The 18994-nt window shown below is 35.1% G+C and overlaps 2 protein-coding genes across 14 annotated transcripts; one reads left to right on the top strand and one right to left on the bottom strand.

The window, feature by feature from the left end:
• Positions 1–1432: 1432 nt before the first annotated feature.
• On the bottom strand, positions 1433–17440 carry LOC114307428 (plasma membrane fusion protein). 13 transcript variants are annotated; one of them, XR_014332233.1, is made up of 11 exons: positions 17053–17396; positions 16805–16912; positions 15607–15737; positions 14973–15073; positions 14543–14681; positions 14334–14393; positions 7853–8027; positions 5234–6850; positions 3406–3523; positions 2798–2886; positions 1433–2557 (listed from the first exon to the last, which is right to left on the bottom strand). XR_014332233.1 is itself a non-coding variant. In XM_028252838.2 (7 exons), exons 1-7 carry the CDS (start codon positions 17279–17281, stop codon positions 6846–6848), a joined length of 693 nt encoding a protein of 230 aa, XP_028108639.2. In that variant the 5' UTR covers positions 17282–17435; the 3' UTR covers positions 6585–6845. The 13 variants fall into 13 exon arrangements, 3 of the variants coding, with proteins under 3 accessions (XP_028108639.2, XP_028108640.2, XP_028108638.2); XR_014332232.1 differs by having other exon boundaries at positions 3445–3523; XR_014332227.1 differs by lacking the exon at positions 14543–14681 and having other exon boundaries at positions 17053–17435.
• Positions 1946–6082, top strand: LOC114307427 (Leucine carboxyl methyltransferase). The gene is made up of 2 exons (XM_028252836.2): positions 1946–2327; positions 5214–6082. The coding sequence occupies exons 1-2, from the start codon at positions 1946–1948 to the stop codon at positions 5840–5842; spliced, it is 1011 nt and encodes a 336-aa protein (XP_028108637.2). The 3' UTR covers positions 5843–6082.
• Positions 17441–18994: the final 1554 nt, after the last annotated feature.

Below are 18994 nucleotides of genomic sequence, written 5' to 3'. Positions count from 1 at the left end.
CCTTAAAAAAAAAAAAGAAAATAAAACTTACCCCAAATGAGTGGATAAGGAGCAATTATTCACTACCTACAATGGATAATATTAGATCCGACAAGGACGCACAATATTTCTCCGTATACAACCCAATATTTCTACGTATACAAACTAGATGGCTCCTACAATTTACAAGAGTACCTAAAACCTATTTGATACAACTTCTAAGAGGCATCAGTATCAAGCCCTCTACAATAGCTGTAGAGAGCAAAATCAAGAATTTGTGCTCCATCAAACTCAACTAATTCTATACTCAACTAATTCTATGGCTAGTTATTATTTATATTTGTTACAATAACTCAACAACTTTATTGAACCATTGTTCATTGGCTATTCTATTTTTTATTATATTTTCTGAAACAAAACTGAGTCAAAATCTTTAAACCAGTCGTCCACCTAGATATCTTCTTGGATATCCTACAGGATGTCTCGTGAGTGCCTATAATAGAAGAAGAAAAATGACCAAAATTAGTCTAACCAGTCGACAAACTAGTCAACCAATTAATGGCATTTTTTTTTTTTTTAAGAATTGTTTGGGTGGCTCCTATCAATTTAATAAAATAATAATAATAATAATAATAAAATAACAAATACAATAAGAAAAATATTTTAATAGAATTGAATTAGAATAGAGAGTTTAATAAAACAAGTACTAAAAAAGTGACTAATTAAGGCCTAGTTTGAGAAGGCCAAGTTTGGCATCTTTTGAAAGTCAAAAAGTCGCTATCCTATTTAAGTCACATCATCTTATTTAAATCACATCACTTCTTTAACACATCACTTCAAACTCAACCTAAATCCAACCCATATTTCATAAAAAAGTCAAAAAGTAAACTTATTTAGTCTTCTCAAACTTGACCTAAATAAGTACACTTTTTAACTTTTTATAAAATATGGGTTGAGTTTGGATTGAGTTTGAAGTAATGTATTAGAGAGGTGATATAACTTAAATAAGATGATGTGACTTAAATAGAATAGTGATTTTTTGACTTTTTATCTTTTTTCAATCATGCCAAACTTGGCCTAAAATAGCAAAAGTAAATTTTGAAATATAATTTGACTCAAAATTTGTTGAACTGATGCGGACACTCTAACAAGTTAAAAATTGACAATTAGAAATTAAAAACTAAATAGACCTCCCAACTTCTCAATAATAAGCTTTTTTCAACTTATTTAAGTCTCATTTAAAATATAAAAAATAATAAACTAATAAATAAATCCACTAAAAAAGCCAAAAAGTAATTTCAAATAAAAAAATAAAAAAAAACCTACCAAAAGAGCCAATCATTTTTTTCCATAAAACTAATAAAAATATTTCCAAACACATTAACTTTTTTCACCTTCTAAAAAAACCAAAAAGTCACTAAAAAAGTCAAACTCCAAGCAAGACTACAAACTATTTTGCCTTATAATGTAAGAAAAAAATTGTACCAACTACTCTGATGCAAATTTATACAATAAAAAATTTACAAACACGTCCATAACAGCTTTGTTTTTTTGTTTGTTTGTTTGTTAAGGACAATGCTATAACACTTTCAAATTGATTAGGCTCGAGTGGGAACCACTTACTTGTGATGATAGGTCACTTCAAGTGGGAGCCCATTACTTATTTACTCTTTTTCCACTCAAAATAGACAGGTTTAGAGAGAGAAAGCTGAAAGCTGAAAGCACATGAATGAATGAATGAAATTGGTGGGTGTGGTAGTCGTGGACTCCTCAATACCTTCCCTTTTCATTAAGGTAAAGAAGCTGGATACGATTCAGCTTTTTTTGTGAGACATTAGTTTTGTGTGTGGCTCTCTTTTTCCTTATCCCTTCCCTCCAATGTCTTCCCTCCTCAAACACCATTTCTGCTATATATTCCATACATTCTCTCTCAACTTACCTGTTAAGAAACAAACAAGAAAAAACCATGTCAGAAGAACAAAATGGCAAGCTTGAAGACCAGTCATGGCCAGAACTAAAGCTACCGGACTTGTTATATACCGACACAGTCCAACAGATCCATGCTAGTATTGAAAATGAGTGGGATTCGCTTCGGCAGTCAGCGTGCCAGACAGCTGCCGGAAGAGCATTATGGAATCATGTGGTTCATGATCCACTAGCAGAGTTATTCGCAGGAGAGACGTACCTGAGAAGTCTTTATGAAAAGATAAAGAAAGATCGGCTCACCAATGCTAGGGAAGTCTCCGGAGTGATTCTTGCTGTTAGGACCATGTGGTTTGATTCAAAAATTGAAGCCGCACTCAATTCCTTCTACGGTGGAGCAGCCCAGGTTGTTCTTCTCGGTGCAGGTTGGTGAATACAATAGCACTCGTCAATTTCAGTATTTTTTAATTATTTTTTTGGGCACAAGATCACTTGGGCTACAACCCGAGTCAGAATTTTAAAAAATTAACCTGTACGAATTCCTAAATCATACAACTTGTGTCTCTTCTTGAAGCTTGCTTCTTAAACAGTGGCTATTTGTCTTAAAGAAGTAGCAAACATGTTTCCTCCTACGAACTGTCTGATATCCATCAATCTGTAGAATCGCAATCAGGAAAAAATGAAAAGAATCAAAAGGAAATGTAGAAATAAACGAAACTATGATAAGGAACACACACAAGAATAATATACTAATGCTAAAACATGAGTTAAAATATAAGTCATGTTTTCTTTATCCAGGCAGTATAAATAATCACATAGGCATCTCTCTTTGTAACTCAATAAATTGCCTAATATATGAACTGCATTCTAGCTAACAGTACATAAAACTCAATACCTGGATTAAAATAACTAGAGCTTTGATATTATACATCAACATATCCTCATTGTTCACAAATTCATTGGTTCTTGCACTGTATTTGCAACCTGCAATAAAGATTAGTGTCAATAAGCTACTCATGGCAAATTGAGAATAGTGAAAAAACACAACAGACACAGAGCCAACCTCTTAACCAAAGTGATTTAAAAAGGCTTTATTTTTAAAAATAGAACACATGCACTCATACAGAGGACCCTATTTGTCTAGAAAGTCAATGCTGTGAACTTTTACTGAAACTTTGGACTGAACCCATACCCCAATTCTATGTCAATGGGTTTAGAAGTCGATAAAAAGCCAATTTTGATATCACCAAAAATCAGATTGCGAATGACCTCTTGTTAACAAAAAAGATAATCATGCATGCATGTGCGACACTGGGAACATTTACTTTCATTGAATTGACCATGGGAAAGCAATAAAAACAAAAATTGGGACAAAAGATCGTTGTGAGCTAACTATTCCCAACCTCGGGATGAAGTTACTTTGAACACACCAATAGACAAATTTAATTATCAGACAATATACATATTTAACAAAATAAAGGTGATTAGACACAGAGACAAAACCTCATCAGAATTCACTAACATACAGCTTCGCATCCTGACCTGACTCGTAATCCAATCTCATTGCCATCCATGAGTACCTATGCTGCTGGCTTCTCGACCCTCTGGTACTGATCCATTTCTGTCACCAAAAAACATGAGGTAGATGAAGGAGAGAGAATAACAATTCAACACAACAAACTTGTATAACACAACATATAGCATATATCGAAATGCAAAACCCAATAAAAACAAAACAAGGTGTCACATGGACACAAACATCAAAAGATGTTTCCAGGTGTGATTGGAGATTAGATCTGTGTAGTTCCAAGAGAGACCAGAGAAAACCCCAACGAGTTTTGAGTTCTTGAGCTTTAGCTTCTGATCATATGAAGCAAAATCAAGAACAAGAGATCAGTGATCCTCTACTTTTTTACTGATCTGATCTAACTGCGGCTCAAGGGATCTTTAAATCAATTAACTTCATAGGAGCCAAAAGTGAAACCCTAATTGAAATATATGTATATATATATAGAGAGAGAGAGAGAGAGAGAGTGAAGAAGACGGAGCCGGCACCTTTTTTTTATTTTTCTTTTTGATTGGAAACAAAAAGGATTTATTAAAATAAAAAGAATGAGAGTCCAAGAGAGGACAAGATGTCCTCTGAGATTATACATAAAAACCAATAAATCGAAATCAACCCAGCAACAAAACAGAAAATAAGATCTATGAATCACACATATAGCTTTCCATTGGAAAGCTTGAACGTGAAAGCTGCACTTGATTTCATATCGATCAACAGTTGTGTTCGCTATTTTTGTATGTTTGATAGGGAGAGTCTAGAAGTATATCTCTGTGTGGTAAACGGAGGAGAAATGGAGGTTTCATGATGAAGGGATTGGTTTGAGTATTGACATACACAAATATAAGTTAGAACTATGTTTCTTTTAACTTATATTGGTTTGAAATTTGTTTTGTCAATGTTGTATTTACCCATTTAAAATTTTGATGTAGCTGAATGACATCATTTTGGTTTACGACTAAACAATGTTATTTGAAACGACGTTGAAGGCTGCATATTAAATGACGTTTACCAATAAATGCAACAAAAGTCAGGTTATTTGCAGAGTTTTGGAAAACGTCCTTCTAAGCGCCGTCATGTGCAAGTTTTCCTGTAGCGAACAAATGCTTCCAACATAAAACGTGTCCAAAAAAATAAGTGCCAAATTCAAAATACATGTTTAGTCATTTTTGACAGATTGACCTCCTCTTTCTGGATCAGTGTTTCATCCATTATGCCTTAACACAAGGAACGTCACCAGTTTAAAACACCTAAGGCAAAAAGGCACAAAAGCACTTATCATAGTTTATAAGGCACAATATCATTTTCACAGCACAAACTTATAGTTCATCTCACTTAGCAAAACATATAGAAACAATATTGGGTATATATAACAAGGGTTACTCCTCCAAAACAACAAATCATGTATATTAGCAAGAAATCCTTGTCTATTTCTTAATCAATATAACCATGTCACCTCTACAAAGGCTATTGTCATACAACATAAACATTGAAATGCAGCAAAAATATGCATTACAAGTTGGGAACTATTGCTTCATGCATGTGCTCAGCCAAAACTTGGTTTAATCAACCTAAATTTTGGGCAGTTGTATTAAATGAGTATGCTTTCTTCCAAGAACCCTGGCCTCCCCCATTTAGAACATTCATATTTCACTCAAAACAGAATTCAGCAAATTCATTATTCAAATTCCCAAGTAAAATTCAAAGTGTAAACCAAATTTTGAGCAAAATATAATTTCTTACATTGCAGGAATGGATGCAAGGGCGTACCGATTAAGTTGCTTGAAAGAAACCGATGTTTTTGAGGTTGACTTTCCTGAAGTCTTGCAAATGAAAACCACTATTCTACAGGCAGCAACAGAATCAACAAATGATTGCCAGCATGCGAAGATGACAGCAAAATCTCTAAACAGAGTAGAAGCTGATATCAGAGACAATGACTGGCTCCAAAAGCTTCAGATATCAGGATTTGTCCCAGAGAAGAATACAGTGTGGGTTCTAGAAGGCATCCTTTACTACCTCTCCCACTCACATGCCATGGAAGTACTGAAGATCATAGCTGCCAATTGTACTCTTACCCACACAGTCCTCTTAGCAGATTTCATGAACAAGCCTTCAACCACGCTCTCCAGCTCCATTTTCCATTTCTATAGTGATTGGCCTGATCATCTCCTGCCATCTCTAGGGTTTTCTGATGTTAGTCTCTCACAAATTGGAGATCCAGATGCCCATTTTGGTCTGTTGCATGATCCACTAAATCTGTTCAACAAGCTTCGCAGCTTGCCCAGGTCACTACAAACCCACCCTGATGATGGAACACCATGTTGTCGCTTGTATCTGGTACAGGCTTCTGGTTCACCCAATCAAGCCATTCCATAAAGAACGGACTCTCTACAAGTTTCGATGCTATACATTTCTAACTCCAAATTGTAGTTTAGGAGTGGGCATCATTCTTTGCTAGTGTTGCCTCAATAATACAAATTGCATTTGGACAACAAAACTGCAAGATGTCGCTGTTTGATGATTCTCTAAGCAAGTCAGAGAAATAAACTGTGGGATATTTTGAACTTGTAGACATTCTCTCTGATAGCATTATTACGACCATTTTCAGCAAAAACATATCCCACGTTGTCAATTGTTCAAATGATAAAAACTACTCTCAAAGAAAAAAAACTATAACAATTATATAAAACCAAAAAAAATAAAAAATAAAAAAATAACCGATAAATCATATACTTCCAAGAGAGAATAATTTATATCCTCTGCACTTTCTTATTTGATGGAGGTTTCTTTCCACTAAATATCTAGAGGCCAAACTACAGCAGAAGAAGTTTTGGATTGGTACAAAGGCTTTCACTTCCTCTCTAAATAATATGGACGTAAATTATGAACCAAGTCATGGCAGATCATTTATATTTATCCCGGCTAAGGTTCTTTTAAGTGTTTTGGAGACAACAGTAGTTTACACGTCCTCCACCTAGAGAAGTCAATTCCCACCATATTTTAGTAAGAAGGTGCACATTGGGACATTCCTTGTTGCAAATACATCTTACAACTGCCTCATGCTGTTTTTTTTTGTCAGATATTATCATCTATTTTTACCACATATCAACATTCACGATTCAAAAAATAAATAAAACTGGCTACCAAAAGCATGACATCAGGTATGACAGCATTACAATTTCATTTACAAGTATGACATCAGGTATGACATCATTCCCTTTTCTTGTCATGTGTCATTCTGTCAGATTTCATATGAAAGAACATTTACCAATTTAACAGGCCACCAAAATGTAGCATGGGTACATCATATGACGCTATTAAGAGATAGTTAGAGCAGCATATGAACTCCTTGTGTGAACGATTGGATCATTCAGCCCAATTATCCTGTGGAGAGAGAGAGAGTACAATAAGTAAAACTTGGTACTTAGCTTCAGGAAATCATCATAACTTCATAAAATATTAGACTAGACAATAATTGATATCATGTCAGAAAATTTATAACTGGTCATCTCCTATAATGCAGTGATGACAAATAATTGGAAATTATTGTGAATTTTGCCAAGTACATAACGGCTCAATGAAAATCACTAGTTTTCTTTTTTAACATGTTATGTAGGACACAAATTAAATGATTCATATAACCTTCATTGATTAAACAAAGCTAGAGCAGTGATAAATATTCTTAATAGTTAATATAGCAGGAGACCCAGACCAGTCTCTCGATCTGGTCCAATGTATATATATTCATCTATAGTTAACCAGCACAATTATATTTAAGCCACATTTCCCAAAAGGGTATAGTAATGCAATCTTCTTTCACCAATGTCCCATCTTTTCATGTGGAACAATAAAACAGACACCTGGAAGGCTTGAATTCAGCCAGAAATTTAAGTGGAGAGAGAGAGAGAGAGAGAGAGAGAGAGAGAGAGAGAGAGAGAAAGAGAGCTTTGTGTGGTTATATCTACCATACACCAGCAAGGACTTCAAAAAATTGACAAAATGTGTCACAGAACCAGACGATGAATAACTAATCATAGACAACAGCAACAGTCCCAAATAATACTACTAAAGAATGAAACATCCTTGACAAGTGCTTCCAGAACCTTGTCAAAGAGGAAGTCAAGAGCAACTACCAAATATGTGGATCAATGTGGCTTGAGGCAAACTAAATTTCACAACTACAAGGGTCATTTCAATAACTCAATATGAGAAACAGCAAGTGGAGACCTAAAGGCCGGTATAGAAAATGAGTCTGCAGATACCATGCATATATAAAATAATAGACAATCTACTGAGAAAAACAAAACTGGCTAGCAAAGAAGAGAAGTTCAACCAAAATCCTAAGCTACACGGAAAATTTGAACAGGTGACTAAGGGCCGACTCACTGTCTTCAACTCTATAGATAGAAGCAACTTTTAGAAACCTTCACCCAGAACATGAACCACAATATCTTAACTCTGGAGGAAATAAAACGATCAAATTTCAAGGCAATCCATGACACCCTGCTCGAATTTGTTTAGGGAAGAAATTGTGTCCATGAGTGCATCTGCCACCTTCTGCCTGTATCAAAGGAGACAAATAAACTTGGTATTAGCAAAGAATAGTAAATGGAACATTTGAGAGGCTCATAGTTTCACTTAAACTTCTATGGATGGGAGATTTAACTATTACAGAATTCAACTTCACAGTGAAGATCTACAAAATCTTTTTTGGGGCGAGAAAATTACAAAAAAATAAAAAATAAATAAATAAAATTCCCAAAATGACCCTTGTAACAAAATAAACCCTGGATTTTTAATTTTATCAATTTAAACCCTATTCTTTTGATTTGTTTTCAATTCAAACCATTAGCATATTTCCATTAAGTAACATCGACAGAAAAATGATATTTTAGTATTTTAACTCAATGTATCTATACATAAAATGTCTAAAATACCATTTTTCATTGAGGCAAATGGTTTAGATAAATCAAAAGTTTGGGATTTAAATTAACAAAATTAAAATCGAGTTTATTTTGTTGCAAATGTCAAACCCTTTTCTTTTTTTTTTTTTTGGATAAGTGACGTGTCCAAAAAAACAAGATATTACAACGAAGCTAAGAACACATACCTGCAAGTACATACAACCTACAATGGGATGCACTTTCTTTTTTTTTTTTTTTTTTTTTTTTTGATAAATACCACAATGGGGTACACTTCTCTAAGCAAGAGATAAAATGACCCAAACCTAGCCATTTAACATAACCCTCTCAAAGCTCAAACTGGCTAGACCTAACACAAATACATGGATAAAACAAAAATAAAAATAAAAATAACCGTAGAAGTATAGGGATGGCCATTTTGCCCGGGCCCCGTGAGGACCTGACCCCACCTAATGCGAATGGGGCAGATTTTACCCTATCCAATAATAAATAAAAAAATGGAGCGAAAGCATGTGCATTTTTCTCCTTCTGAAATGGGGGAGGGGATGCATCATTTGATCCGACCCTAACCCATATATGTAAGTAAACATTATATTTTTATATTATATATTTAAGTGATAATATATATTCTAGCTCTGGAAGTCTAAAAGACTAGTATTGTGCTAAGTGTTAAAAACTACAGAAGTATGTACCATAATTAAAGACTAGAAGACTAAAAAGAAAATAAAAATTAGAGACTAGAAGACTTGGATATAAGAAATATCAATTTCTAATAAAAAAGTGCCAAAAGTCTAAGAGACAGGTTTACAAGTTGCCTGGAATAAAAAAAAAAAAATTAAAGATTATAAGACTTGGATATAAGAAGTATCAATTTCTAATAAAAATATGTGCTAAACGTCTAAAAGACAGGTTTATAAGATGTCTTGAATCTAAAAAGAAAAGAAACGAATACTCTATAAGAAGTCTGTATAATGTAATAAAATCTATGTAAGACAACTAAAAATATCACTTTTGCTTCAACCATTGTTTAACTTCTCTATTATGATAAGAGCATACTAGTCTGGTTTAGTCAGGTGATCAGGGCGGGTTCGAATACCCAATGTGTGAGAGCAAGGGAAAAACTTTGCCCCGTGGTCGGGGCAGAAACAGGGGGCGGCAAGGTTGTGTGGGGTTGGGATTGCCAAATCCAAAGAAAATCTGCTCCATTGACATCCGTATACAAGTACAACCCATTGAAATCAAGCCCATGTGGCATCAACTAGCCCATAGAGACAACAAATAGATCATACACGTGAAGGTGAGGCAGTCAACCCAGTCTAGTCCTCTCTCTAACGTGTATGATGCTGCCGTCACCCTCTATCTCACGATAGCAGCACCGGCAACACCTCCAGTTATGAAAACACCAGCTGAGCACCCATGGTCACTACCCTTCTCCTCACAGCAACAAATTATAACCAAAGCACACAAGATCAAACCACCATAGCTTCAGCAATTAATGTTTTCACTGGCCCGTCACATTCCAATCATCGGCCACCCAAACTAGAACCCATAACTGATTAAGATCTACTCACTAAGTCTATCTACTACAAAATTAGTGTTAAACAAAGTTGCTCATCAACAATAATACCGAGTTGACATGGTTCAAGTGGAGAGAGCTTTTTCTTTTCATAAGTAAAGCAAATTATTTTTAAAAGCATCAAAAGGGGTGCTACCCATGTAAGAAAACTAGTTAAGCCATAAACTTTCACCGCCCAAACAAAAGAAGGCCTATACAATCAAAAGACAAAAAAGCCTATCAATGCTTACTAGTCAAGGGAGTCGACAAAATCTATAAGAATATTAATATTTGAGAAATCCTTTCCGCAGTTAACTATACAATTTATCCAAAAAGAAACCCTTAAATTTATGCAAAGAGTCTCCTTCACTCCTTGAGTGGTCCTCTTGTTTCGCTCACCCCATATAGGCACATATGTAACAACCACTCCTCGTCTATGCTTTTTCACCCTTCCTCCCCACCAGCCATGCAAGATCCCCACCGCATCTCTAGGGTGCATGCAATTAGCATGTAGAAAGATGTGGAGAAGTGGTTTGGAAATACTCCATGGTCCAAATAGACGTCCTTGATCCTCTGATTGCTACCTAAAAAAGGGATAAACACTCCGGTCGGAGTTGCCAAGAATGGAAGGTGTTGGACTTTGGGTAAGATCTTACCGATCAGCTCTGCCAATTTCGTGTATTTCTTATCTGAACGTCTTGTGCGCCTGCTATCCACTTGATACTGTTCATTTGATCGGTGCGAACACTGATCGCTTGAACAGCGCATCACACCTTTTGTCTCGTTTAGCCCAAGTCCGAGGTTCGGGGATCCTTGATAGCACGGCGCTTATCAGTTGAACTGGACCAGACGAAGCTGATTTAGCAACTTTTTGCCTAGCGTTGACACGCAGGGCATCATCTTCCACCTTACAATATTCTTCAACTTTTTTCATTAACGCCTAAGCTGTTTTGGGAGGCCTTCTAGTCAATGAGCTGCGTAGGGGGCTATCAGGATGTAATCCCATCTTAAAGGCGGTAATGGCCATGGAATCATTGCAGGCATCATCCATCAAGTTGAAACATTCCCAATAACGCGCCGAATACTCACGGAGAGTCTTTTGGTTTAATTTGCATGGCCCAAAGAGAGTCGGTCTGCTTCGGCTGAACTTCGTTGGTGATAAATCTTACCCTGAAGGATTTTTGGAATTGATGAAAGCTTCTTATTGACGCTAGCTCCAGTTTATAGTACCATCTGACGGCCAAAGGTCCCAAGCTACTTGGAAACATTCGACACATGAGGGCTTCATCATCAGCATGCAACGTCATCGCTTGTTTATAATAACGAATATGGTTAATGGGATCTGATTTTCCGTCATATAGGGTGAACGACGGTGCTTTGAACTTCTTGGGCAGCACAACCCTTGTGATGCGTCGCACGAAAGGGTCATGCATGTCTTCTTCATCCGAATCATCACTTCTTTTCCCTCGCTTATGCCGTACGTACAGACTTCCTTCAGATGAACTAGATACATCAACTCGTCCCTTCTTTTTGGGTTCTTGAGATGGTGAGTCAAAATCACTGCCATTATCATGTTTCCGAAGTCGACGTCGTCGATCATCCTTCTTTTCTGGGGATCAACCCCGATCATGGCATGTGACCTGCTGGGATTTGGCTAACTCTAGGGCCAATTCCTGGCACAGCCGCTTGTTTTCAACCATCATATCTTTTAGACGCTGTTCATTTCGCTTTGCTTGATCCATGATTGTCTGCATAGTCTCTTGCACCGAAGTTGAGGGTGAGGTCTGAGCTATTGAGTCGAAGTTCAAGGCCCGTAGCACGGTGATATTCTTCGGTCCAAGCATGTTTCTTGGAGTGATGTCATCTCTTGGTGTAACGTCGTCAGCAACTACCGGAGGATCATCTGTTACGCCAGCCATGGATGCGCTTGAATATTTCCACAGACGGCGCCAATTGTAGAGAAGTGGTATGGAAATACCCCAAGATCCAGCTAGACGTCCTTGATCCTCTGATTGCTACCTGAAAAAGGGATGAACACTCCGGTCAGAGTTGCTAGAATTAGCACTCCGACAAACAAGTTAGTATTCTCTCAAATTTGCTTCTGTCTCAAGTTATTTTGTCTATTCTCACATACCTGCTTTAGTTGGCATTCCTCTCTTTTTATATTACCTCTGGGCCTGAGGGTTAGGCCCACTCTCGATCTCTCGCATGTGGTTACCTATTCAGCCTTCCTATTGAATGTTAAGCCCTGATCGGCTCTTTATTCGGCTTTGTCCTTGGTCAAGGCCGAATTACTTTAGCCAAACGTTGAACAAAGTCGGCCGCTTCCTAATTGAAATTATTCGGCTCCCACAAAAGATATTCACTATCACACTCGCAAAGGCAACAATAATTTATAATATTTTATTGCCTCCTAATCAAATTAATCTATAGTCAAGATCTTTTTGTTCCACAAAGAAAACAACCTTAGATGGAGTTCCAACCATCAAAATGCCTCTCCAAAGGCAAGACACCCCTCTATTTGTCATCAAAGCCCCTAAAAGGATTTAACCTCAAATCTCTGTCTTAACAACAATCCATACTAATAATTCCTTACAAACGCCTCTAAGCCCATAAAGGGTTTGTTTGGGAAGTAGGTTGGCTTTTTGGCTATTTTAGCCTACGGATAAAAAGTCTCATTTGGAAAGGATTTTTTGACTTTTTTGATTTTTTGTGAAAGAAAGAATGTAATGATTATAGGTTAGATGTGATGTTTTGTCTTACTGGGCTAAAAAACCTATTTTATCTTTTTGTGGCTAAAATAGCCCCAAACCCAACCCAACCCTTCTTCCCAAACGAAGCCAAAGCATGTTGTGAAGGTTGAACATTTTATCCATTTCCAAGTCTTGCACATTCCTTCTCAACCCAACATCAACCCCCCCCCCCCCCCCCAAAAAAAAAAAAAAAAATAAGTAAAAGATTGAATACCCGCACCGAAAGATAATTTAGCCATTCGAATTTCTTTATCAATGGCATGGAGGAAAACAAAAGGAAATGCTCTTTCTTACACATCCTCTCCACACCACCTTTGGCCCCAAAACTCCACACTATCTCCCATCCCCACCTTGAAATTCACAAATTTCAAAAAATCATCCCAAAATTGATGAACACCGGTCCAAGAGCCTCTCCCATGAGACATAGTTACCTCCAAAGTGGTTCAATGACCAAAAAAAAATACCATTCTCAAATGTCAACACCCTCCTCCAACATATATCTCTTTCACTTGCAAATTTTCAAAGCACGCATTAAAGATATACAACCTCCTAATTCCCAAATCCCAACCGACCCTCCCTTGTCAAAGTACAGATTGTGTCCCAAACCATAAGATGTTATTTAAGCAGCTCCGTAACACCCCCACAAAAAATCCAACTGCAACTTCTCTAATCTCCTTGCCATCAAAAGAGGAATGGTATACAAGGATATAAAGTACGCAAGTAAGCTCAATAAAATATCCTTCATAAGAGTAAGTTGACCATCCTTAGACAAGTGCTATCTCTTCCACCCTGCCAACATCTAATGGATTAGTCAGTCGCATGTATTTCCCTTATAATTTATGGCACACATAAAAAAGACCATAAAATGGAATGGTATGTATGATCAAATGATGGTTCCTGCACTTTCCACTTTGAATAACATATGCTACTAGCCAAAACCTATATTTGTGCCTCTCGAAAGGTTGTTTTCAAGGTTTAACCAACTATGAGCTGATAACTGCCAGTTACACCAGAAAAAGTCACAAAAATCATCCACTAGCTAATGTGAAACACCATAATCCTTCTTCGACTCCAACATAATAAAGCTCAACCTCTGTACTATTTCTAAACAGCTAATTTTACATCAGCTAGCAAGGGAATATACCAGTTCCATTCACTACTCCAAGCATTTCCCTTACCAGATCAAGCCGAAACTCCACTCCAGAACAATTTTTCTTTTTATATCAGTGAGGAGAAGAAAACAGGGTTTTTGCCTAAAACGAAATTTTTTAACTTCAATTGTATGTGATCATTTTAAGGTTTGTATAATGATAACATCAATTGCTACTAGAATTACTTCTACTGGCATTTCCTATGTTAATTAATTGTAATGAAGCTGATGACAAAGGTGGTTTGTGGTTGTGATGATGTTGACTGATTCGACAAACTAAAAGACGAAATCACGTTTCAACCCAGAGTTGAGGTGAGTGGCAACCATTTGTAAGTCGGCATATTCTATGACAACTGTAATGAGATTAACAAGGTAGTTTAAGTGGCAACAAAGAAAAACACCTCCATACACCATCACCCATATGAAATAATTCCAAAATGACTGAAAACTTCTGTAACAATTTCTGAATTTCATATAATACACAGACCTACTGGAAGGTAATTGGATATCAGCATCATTTGCCACAGCATTGAGAGAGGTAAATGACCTGCAATCATGTTTAAAAAAAATTATACACATTTGGAAACAACTCAAAAATAAGATTAGTCACTTAATATACAGGCAAAAGCTTTGAAATATATGGATTCTTTTCACACAAGTTGGTACATTGAAAAATGTTTGTTCCGTGACACTCACATATTCATGGTTTATGCCACTGAAATAGCTCTGCATCAGCAGCAATTGAATAAATCAACTTAGGAAAATCATTAACTATTTTTTCAATCAAATTGACCATGACTATTGTAAGACACTGCACATTATTAAGTGCTGATGCCTGTAGAAGAGACAGGAAATGACCAAATCAAAAGCCTAAATTCATAAATATTTAGTATAAGTAATATGAAACTCAACTCACACCGAACAAAGCCATAATATTATTAATGAGTAAGTTGATATGCCATACAATTTAATTAGTAACTATCACTTGGCCGGAAATGCAAACAACATTCATGTATTGGAAAGCATCGAAGACAAGTTAAAAGCCCTCTACAATGACCTGTGCATCTTGGCATGCCTAAAGATCCAAGTAATAGGGCTAGGAAAATACGAGACATCACTAGCATACCTTACGAGATCCCTAAGACTAGCTTCAGCTTCCAATTTTATTGGATCATTGTCATCAAGTAATGATGATGCATTCTTCACAACCAAGCGGAATGTACAAACCTGTGAATTGCACAAATTAACCTGATAATTGAGTTTAAGACAATAAAATAAGCATTTTTTCTCTCCTCCTATTTCTAGTTATTTATAGATGCTCCACTAAACTATTTATGTAATTAGGTGCATGTAAAATTGGCATTCCCCATATCTCATAATCTTCCATGACCTAGTTTGATGCATTTCAAGTGTTCTCTCTCTCACTCTCTCCCCTTTTTTTGCGGTAAGTAAGAAATGGTTTCCTTTCTCTCCAGTTCTCCAATATCCAATTGGATTGCAAAAACCATGAAAGAGACAACCTCAAGAAATCATCTTCTTCAAGTTCATGTAACAATAACCCAAACAATCATAAAACCATGAAATTGTCCCTCTTACATGTCATGTCTAGAGGAATATTATTGCATTCTTGACAAATAGAATTTTTAAAACCCAATTGTGAAGATGAGCTTAAAATTTTTTCCATATACATCTGAGATTGTGGTTTAAATTCCAAACCATAAGAAAACCAGAAGAGTAGTACTACAGAAAGAATGTGAAACCTCAACTCCTGTTTTAGCTTGAAAGGTAACAAAAGAATTCCTCTCTTGCGGAACGCAATCCATAGTAGCAGATCTGAGCAACCTCTGAACTTCTTCCAAGTCTTTGTCTCCATAATCAGAATCGCCCTTTGCTGTCAATTGCAATCCAAATTAATCATATTACACAACACATACATAGATTATAAATATATATATATATATACACTAGCAGTGGTGCAAACACGATGTGATAATTTTATATTTAACTTTTGGATAGTTTGATGATCAAAGAAAACTAATTAGCAATTTTGAACAATTTGATGAAGGAGGAAAATCATTAAAAGGGTTATTGAATGTCACAGTTACTGAATGGGAAGAAGTGGCACTTTTTAGGTGAAAGGGCATCTGTGAAAAAGTAATTGAGGTGTATGCTTTATATAATACTAGCAGTTGGCACACACGATACATGTGCAATTCAAGTAAGTACAAAAAAAAATAAATGATAAATCAATTAATATCATAGTATGTGTGTGGTTCAAGTGGTAAAAATTTTCTTTTCCAAGATCAAGGTCTTGGTTTCAAATCCCATGCACTTAGCTATCTAAATTTTTCTTGATAATAGAGAAATGCGTGCCATGTGACATGAGGAGAAGCAAAATCTTCAAGACACCAAAAGACATGTTCACCCAATTGAATGTACGATAAAAAAAAAAAAAAAAATTAAAAAAAATGAAAATTTATTAAAATTTAAAATTCAAAATCAAAACCTAAGCAGTTGTAAATGGTAATTTGGGAAGGAGAAAAAAGTGTTTCAGTTTACACCAATTGAACAGGGTAATTGTATCCGTACACCATACTTTATCTCAATACACACTATTTATGCTGTTTGAATATCAACTTCTGAACAAAATCAAAATGTTTGAATATAAAAAATCAATTGTTCGAACAAAAATCGCATTCAATAGTTGATATCCGAACATTTGTATTTAGATTGGAAGTAGAAATCTGAACATTTGTATTTTGCTCCGAAGTTGATATTCAAACAGCAGAAATAGGTGTGTACTGAGACCAAGTGTAGTGTGCAAATAGAATCACCAATTGAAAATGGAGAAAACAGATGTTCACACAACAGTGTTGTGTGTTTTATATAATAGTGTTGATAGTATGTATATTATATATATATATATATATAGAGAGAGAGAGAGAGAGAGAGAGGAACTTAGTAAGAGATAAGCAGCACGGAGAGTGTTGCGGGAAGCGTCGATGGGAGCCAAGACGAACCTGGAAGACTTCTTCTTTTGCTCTCTCAGCCAATCTTTTGGTCCTGCTGAGCAATTTGAATAAAAGAATCGACACACATTTTAAAAACAAAAAAATTAGGTTTAGGTTTTCAACAAAGAAACACAAAAACGAAAATAATTGTTGCAGAAGAAAGTGAAGAGAGAGAGAGAGAGAGAGACTGCGTACAGATGCCGATAGAGAATGCGACTGCAGGGGAAGGTTGATGGAGGGAAGGGACGAGAGCTAGGAATGAGACTGCAATGGCTTCTCTGCGGAAGATATTGATTCTAAAACGACGAAGTTTATGGTTTTGATCGTTCGATGGTGGTGGTGGTGAAATGAGGGGTTTTGGCGGGAATGCGGTGGCGACGGCGGAGGAAGAGGCGATAAGGCAGGCACTTGGCGGCGGTGACATGGTGGGTAGGATTCTTTCTTGGTCACGCCCAATTCATTTAAAATTCTCAATTACTATTGAAATTGAAATTAGGCCTCTCCCCCAATTCTACACCAAAACCTACATCCAATTTAAAATTTTGGTGGTTTTTTTTGGAAGGGAAAATTTTGATGGTTGTGGGTAGGGTTGAACCGCGAATATTTTGATTTATTTAAATTGATTAAATTGATTTGATTTGTTGCATTTTAGATAGATGTGTGAGGATAAGAGAATGGTGACAGATTGATTTTTTTCAATCTGCCTAATTTTGGACAGATGGTAGATTAGAGGTTCTTTTGATTACAATTGAACCGTCAAACAGCGAGCACTCCTAATAATTTGTAAGATTTTGTGTTTTTAATTTGTTTAAATATTCTGTTTGTGTTTTCAATTGAAAAATAATTTAAATATTCTATTGTGTTTTCAATTTATTTTCAATTTAGAAGTCCTTTTATCAAATGGTAAGTGTTGATATTTGATATTTTTGTGTGAAAAATATAAGGTTTAATTTTGTCATTTTTAAAAAATCAAATTAAATAGTTTTTGAATAAAAAAAATTAATGAAATAGTTTTGATAATACATGATTTTCTTATACGTATTTATTATTGATATTTAACAATTTACTTGATAATCTGTTGGTTATGTTGAGTTGGATTGTTATTCAAAAAAAATGTTAACAAGTTGTTGTATTATGTTTAAAAATTGTAAAAATTTAAATCGCCAAATCGATTTGTAACTATCCGTCAATCCGCATCTGTCAATCCGGCAGAAGAATGCGGATTGATTTTTTCCAATCAGCTAATTCGGCGAACGAATGGCGGATTAAAGTTCCTTAATCACAACCGAATCGCGAACACTCCTAGTTATGAGATTCAATTTTTCGTTAAACTTGTATGATTCAGGTTTTTATTATGTTTTGTCAAATTATATTTCAGAAAATTCTATTTTTTTTGTTTTACGTATTTTTTTGTTTTTATTGAATTTTTTTAATATTTTAAGTAATTTTTTTTTAATTTTTAGACATACCTGACATAAATATACCTAAAAAGTAAAAAATATGTGAAAAAAATCTTTTAAAAATTCACTAAATACCAAAAATACAAAAAAAAAAAGAATTCAGTACATTTTTTGTATTTTTATGTATTTATTAATTTTTTAAAATATTTTTTCACAAATTTTTTACTTTTTAGATACATCTAAGTAAGGTGCATCTAAAAAAGTTAAAAAAATGTTTAAAATTTTAAAAATATTTACTAAAAACAAAAAAAAGGCAAAAATTAAAAAAACTCAGTTTTTAAAAAACTTAATTCAAAAATTTCAAACCAAACACACTGAATTATTGTTTTTTATTTGTAATAAAATTGTTAAAATATGAAGAATTATACTTGAATTAATTAAATGAGATTTTTGAAATAGATTAAGTATTTTAAAAATTTGATGAGTAACTTGATTTACACTCTTTGAGTAAATTATATAAAAAAAAATTAAAAAAAAAAACTATATAAATTTTTAACAAATTTTAGAGGGGGAAGAGGGGAATAAAGGGTTGAAAATGTTTTAACAAGCACAAAAAATAATAATAATAATAATAATAATAATAGAGACATACAATAAATTAATTAAAATTCTACTAATTACCTACTAGCGGTAGATATGGACTCGATAGCCCGCTAAGTTCGTTCATTTTGGGATTA

This window comes from Camellia sinensis, chromosome 6 (genome assembly GCF_055761805.1).
Source record: "Camellia sinensis isolate YWXY chromosome 6, ASM5576180v1, whole genome shotgun sequence".
Taxonomy (NCBI): domain Eukaryota; kingdom Viridiplantae; phylum Streptophyta; class Magnoliopsida; order Ericales; family Theaceae; genus Camellia; species Camellia sinensis.
Note: the sequence above shows the minus strand (reverse complement) of the source record. Positions and strands in the feature narration are given on the sequence as shown.